Genomic DNA, 6178 nt, shown 5'->3' with positions numbered 1-6178 from the left:
GCCCCATAAACCACCCACCACTGCGACCTGTATGCTTTCGTTAGCTTTACACATGCAATACAACATTTACAGGAGTTTAGTAGTCTTTAGTATGATGCATAAAGACATGTAGGCTAGGCTCATTGAAGCAAATTACAACAATGTTGACTACCAACGCTCCAGACATAGGCTATTGAGTACTGGATTATTCTTTTTTTACTGTTGCTATTATTTGTTTCTTGTACGCTAAATAATAAACTGTAGTATCAATCCACAATGGACCAGAACAAAAATATTCCGTGCCCCCAGTTGAATTGGAGTTTATGACAATGCAAAGACAGTCAATAACCTACGAAACTTGAGAAAAACACATGCAGTATTAAGCCATGGAATGTGTTGATTGTCCAGTGAGTGTCCAAGCCCTCATCACACCTACAGCTTGTTTATTCATCAAAAGTCAGACCTTTTGCACCACCTCCAGCTATTGCGCTTATAATTATGGCTGTGAAAATGGCCAAAAAATATTTCTGACACATCCCTGGAAGTATAGCACTACCAATAGCACTACAGATGTCTCCTTCCATGAATCAAATGGCGCGAGCACAATGCACTGTTTGGATTCTGGAATTTTGGGGGATGAAGGTGGGCAGCCGCAAGTAGCTTACTTTTGGAAGTGATTTGTTTGACAAACAGATGACAACATGGTTGTTGTTGTGTTCATTACTATTAGGCCCAGGACCATTTTAAAAAGAGGCTCCACCGAATGTCACAGTATAATTGGTACTCTGCAACATGCATACACATTTTCTAAATTGAAAGCAACTGACTCAATTAAAAAGCTTAGTTGTAAAGTTAGTTCTCAGATTCAAAATATTCTCTCCTGAATCAAACCACAGAGAATCGGGTGTGTGCTTCACGTCCTTTTCCCATCAGCTCAGGGTGTAAGTTTCTAATGTAAATAATCTGTTGTTATTATAAAGAAATATAATAAACATGATATTTTTAAATTCAATCATAAATATTAACTCAACAAAAACAATGTAATCATGCTTCAGTGTAATATACATTTTGATTTTGATTAAACATCTCAAAATTGCACTCTTGCCCACGAGTAGCACATGATACACAGGGGTGTGGGAACAGTCAAACGTGTGTGTTATGAGAGCTGTGGTATACAGACTACACACGGTCATAGTTCTCAGTGTGCAAATTAGGAAACTGGAAAGATCCTCTCTGATCTGCCCACATGTCACTTTGGTTGTAGAAATCTCTGTAGAACTGTCTAATCTTTGGTCATCTTCTCACGTCTCCGGGATGTCATTATTATATAGTTATCTGTAAGGAAAGTTTAGGAGTTGTGAGGCAAGTTCTCAAGGTTATCATTGAGACAGAGGCCTGTGGTTCGGTAGAGATGCAGGGGGAGTGGGGGCTGTGTCTGCAGTGGTGCCACACGTCTGCTGGGTGGAATCCCTTTTCATCTGCCTCCACAGGCCGGCGTGATCTGTGAGGGTTTCCTCTCCTACCTGAAGCTCTGCGTCATGTCCTCCATTATCTACCTGTGTCATTTACTGGCTCATTGTGGCTTTTCTCAGTTTCATCAACCTCCAACTTTGTAAAGAGTGGTGTCTGTCTGTCTGTCTGTCTGTCTGTCTGTCTGTCTGTCTGTCTGTCTGTCTGCCTGCCTGCCTGCCTGCCTGTCTGTCTGCCTGTCTGTCTGCCTGCCTGCCTGCCTGTCTGTCTGCCTGCCTGCCTGCCTGCCTGCCTGCCTGCCTGCCTGCCTGCGTGCGTGCGCGTGCGTGCGTGCGTGCGTGCGTGTGTGTGTGTGTGTGGGGGGGTGTTATGTGAACAGGTCTGCAGAGGAGTTGTAGATGGAGTTGACACGCTGCACGTAGCTGGCATAGGGCTCTACTTCCTCCACATAGTCCTGTGACTGAGAGAGAAACACACACAATCATCACCATTTACAGTAAACTGCTAGCTAAGACATGAAACATAATGCAGGATATGGTGCATACTCTACATACCTGAGGAGCCTTGGACTCAGATGGTGTGGCGGGGCTGTGAATACACAGATAAAGCTCTTTATTACACAAGCAATGATATTGAAAAAAACATGTGTATTCATTAATGATGTAAAAAAAACAGAATCATTTGTATTCATACCTAATTCTGCAGAGGTGTTTTTGTGTGAAGTATAAACCACCCAGAGTAGCCATAATGACACTGATGGTTACCACGGAGATGATGACATGTAGCCAGGGTATTGAGGCCGCTGAAAGGGAGATACAATTATAAATAATAATAGTCATAATAAACCTATTATCATCCCATTGTATTTCAATTACATTCAATCTGATAAACATTGAGATTTCACTTCTAAGTCATGTTCACAGTGAAATTCACAATGCATTAATTTCAAATAATATGCCAATGCAGTAACGTCCTCTAATAGACATTTGAGAATTGGGGTTAATTATCTCTCCCAACTCCCATACTTCATAATGCCTCATAATAATAATCTGATCATTCTGACAAAAAAAAGCTATGATGTTCACTCCTATTCTAAAATACTGATATATTAGTTATACAGTAAGTATCCTTCCGCCCAACCTGCATTTTATAGACCCAAACAATGTGGTTCACAATAGCAGTCTCTACCTTCAGGGATCGGTAGTGTCACAGTATGCACCTGAACCCAGGAGGGATGTCTGACATCACAGGTCAGGTTGGCCATAGGGATGACATCAGGCAGGACCAACCGTCTCTCCACAGAGTAGGAGCCGTCTTGGTTCTGTATGGTCTTTATAGTGCCGGCTGGGGTTGAAGTAGAGTTCCATGTGTTCCTCCAGGAGATGGAGGCAGCTGGTTTCCCCCTTCAGCTAAACACACAGCCACCCTCTTGCTGCCCTCCCACTCCAGCCAGGCAGACACTGTGGGAGGAGCTACTGTTCACACAGGGGGTAGGAAGGCGGGAAGAATCAGCCCTACTGTATAGTCCTACACTACACAACACAGGCTACACTAACTTGGAATAAAAATATGACATACATCACATAATCCTAAAATCTAGGCTACAGATTAATGCATAGAAAAAACAGTTTCTTACCTATAACTGATACCTTAATGTTTGCAGAGTTGCTCCCTCCTCTGTATACTGACTCACAGTAATAGAATCCCTCATCACTGATTGAGAACTCAGGAATGCGTAGGTAAGATTCACCACTGGTTGTGTTTAGCATGACTTTTCCATCGTTGCATGAGTCAAGAGGTTGGTCATTAACACCTGATGATATTTGACACACCGTTCCACCCCGGTCTATTTTCCAGATGGTGTAGATCATTTCACTCCAAGTCTTATTGCAGCACGTTAAGATGACCTCATGGCCTAGACGAAAATGTTCACTTCTGGCAACTGGGGAAATTATGTTAAAAGACTTAAGATTGAATACAAAATCAATAAAAAGATGACTAAATGCATAAATTCATTCTATGTTATCTGAAAATCATATTTTGATACCACTGTAAAAATGTACAAGACTGGTCTACGGTATATTGAGAAGCTTGATTGGGCTATGCCGGTCTAAAAGCCTTATCTCTGAGAGTCATGCAGACTAACCGGTCTCGTCCCAGGAACAGGAAACTAATACAGATCATTTCCTTTTTCTACTCTTCTGAAAATAAAGTTCCATTCTTCTCTTAACATGAATGTGACCCCATGCCAGTTTAGGCTAATAGAGTGTCACCAGTGAAGGTTTGGTTAGACATAATGGTTTTTACCGTGCAGTCGAAGTTCTGTAGATGTAATTGTAGTGGAAGGAGGGGTAGTGTGAGAGGTCACAGAAATATGGTTGTTATGTCCTGAGAGACGGATCAATGTGCATGTTAGTGGTATACAGTAGCATGTCAGAAAAACGTTGTGGCAGGCATTAGCATACACAGTTAGTGATTTCATCAAGTGCACGAACAATCAACAATCCAGCAATCATTGAAGCATGGGACTGATAGAAGAGTGAATCAAAACAGTTGATTATAAGGCTCAGCATCAGAAAAAGTGTTGAGTAAGGGAAGTAGGTTGACTTAATTATTGACTTTACATAAATGTCCAGTGATATTATTTCGGCCATTATTGAAAAGTTAATTAGTTTGTTAGTAAAAGTATTTTAGATTTTTGTTTTTGTAAGGAAATTAAATATTACATACAGTATCTAGCTTCCAAGACATATACTGTAGGTATGCTTATAACCATACTTTCCACTTCTTAAACAACCCCCCGTGTCATACCTAAGACATGATATCATGGAAGGTTGACTGTTAGGTTACTGAACTTTCTGAAGTGTTTTCTTTTTCTGGGTCACAGCGTGCTCCTTTATTATTGTCTATGTTTACTTTCGACAGGTGCAACCTCTATGGTGGTTACAGAAAGTCACACGACCCCCATGCAGTGCCTGACTAGTAATATCACTTCCTCCTCAGAGTCCCCCCATCATGGAGAAAAGCTGTATCATTGTCTCAATCTCCTCTCAAACACAGGAGAAAACATGCGTTCCTTCCTCTGTAAAGCATGCCACCACCCACATATTCTAGTCTTTACTATGTGGCACTCTGCATTTTCCTTCCATTGGTAGAATCAAATGGAACTCTTTTTTTTAAAGGTTCCATTAGATTTTTTTCTAATCATTCGAATCTGTTCCACTGGCTTGGTTTTTAGTTTGACCTCAAAATAACAATCAGAGCAGAATTCTCAATTCATGTCGCAGTAATCGTCAGCCCTCGGAGATTCAACAAGCAGCCCACACAGTCTACAATTTAAAGCAAGGGTCTCCCTAGTCAGAGCATAGTTTTCAGCTATATTATTCAGTCATTAAATCACATTTTCACTGTATGATATTTCATCAAATCATATTAAAGCTATAGCAATGCTTTGAATGTTTTATGAATAATTTAACTCTTAACGCGGTAGTCAACAGAAACCAAAACCAGACGGATAAACAAAATGAAGTAATGAGATGCCCAAACCGGTTTCCAAACTCCAGGTAGCAGAAATAGCCAGGAGAGAGATTAATCCTATAATCCATGTGTTCCCCATCTATGTGGTTGTTCGTTCTATGACTCCTGACAGCAATGCAGTACTCATCAAGACACTGCTGCTCGTTCCACCTGTCCCCACCCCCAAAAAAACAAAAATAAACCCTAAACTCTCCCCCTGGTCCCTATACCCTTATCCCTGAACTCCAAAATGGCCTCTATTTTTGTTCAATTCGGTCTCCTCGTCTCAATGTGTTATAACTGTACGGTTTGTCATGCCTTGCCTCTGTACCCCAAACTCTAAATCTGAGTTGATCTCTCTGCTCTCATAAAACCTGTCTGTCTCTGTCCTGGTCTACACCTTTCATCCCTTTACTGACCTTACTCTACTGTAACAAGCGCCCCTAAATTAACTAAATAATCCTTCCCTCTCCCCCTTTCTCCTCTGTACATCTCTCTTTCTGACAATCTCCCACACAGGGGTGACGCCTGTTTCCTCTCGTGCCTGTCACATGACCACAGAGTACAACACAGCCTCTAAACTCTATGAAACAGCAATAACTGTTGTGTGGGAGATTCAAATAAAATCCTAGTTCTTACTGTCATTCTGTTCCAAGTCATTGAATTGAATTTGTTCAATGGGCCCTAACATGTAGAGGAAACTCTTTCTCTAAGTTATTATTACCTTCGTAATGAAATACTATTATGCATGTCATATAAATATCAGATTGGAAACTCAAAAGTGGCAGATAGGTCATTGAGGTCCTTACATTACTTGACTTGTTACTTTAAGTCAAAGTCATGTCATTTTCCTAATGTCATGTTGGCAGCTCAGAGTGAACATTGTCATGACCAGCTAATAGATGTGAAGCTGGCCTATGCTATATGTGCATAAGTGTTTGTGTTGAACACTGTCATTACCAGCTAATAGATGTGAAGCTGGCCTATGCTATATGTGCATAAGTGTTTGTGTTGAACACTGTCATTACCAGCTAATAGATGTGAAGCTGGCCTATGCTATATGTGCATAAGTGTTTGTGTTGAACACTGTCATTACCAGCTAATAGATGTGAAGCTGGCCTATGCTATATGTGCATAAGTGTTTGTGTTGAACACTGTCATTACCAGCTAATAGATGTGAAGCTGGCCTATGCTATATGTGCATAAGTGTTTG

At 41.0% G+C, this 6178-nt stretch overlaps 1 protein-coding gene across 1 annotated transcript; it reads right to left on the bottom strand.

Annotated features, from left to right (window-relative positions):
• Positions 1–283: 283 nt before the first annotated feature.
• LOC115115751 (cell surface glycoprotein CD200 receptor 1-A) lies at positions 284–5479 on the bottom strand. Its single transcript, XM_029644241.2, is given in 8 exon segments — positions 284–1909; positions 2004–2037; positions 2143–2251; positions 2638–2856; positions 2859–2921; positions 3086–3391; positions 3757–3837; positions 4996–5479. Coding segments are annotated over 8 exon segments (975 nt in total). The 5' UTR covers positions 5066–5479; the 3' UTR covers positions 284–1816.
• Between the last annotated feature and the right edge of the window lie 699 nt (positions 5480–6178).

The sequence above is a fragment of the Oncorhynchus nerka genome, linkage group LG3, assembly GCF_034236695.1.
Source record: "Oncorhynchus nerka isolate Pitt River linkage group LG3, Oner_Uvic_2.0, whole genome shotgun sequence".
NCBI lineage: Eukaryota > Metazoa > Chordata > Actinopteri > Salmoniformes > Salmonidae > Oncorhynchus > Oncorhynchus nerka.
Note: the sequence above shows the minus strand (reverse complement) of the source record. Positions and strands in the feature narration are given on the sequence as shown.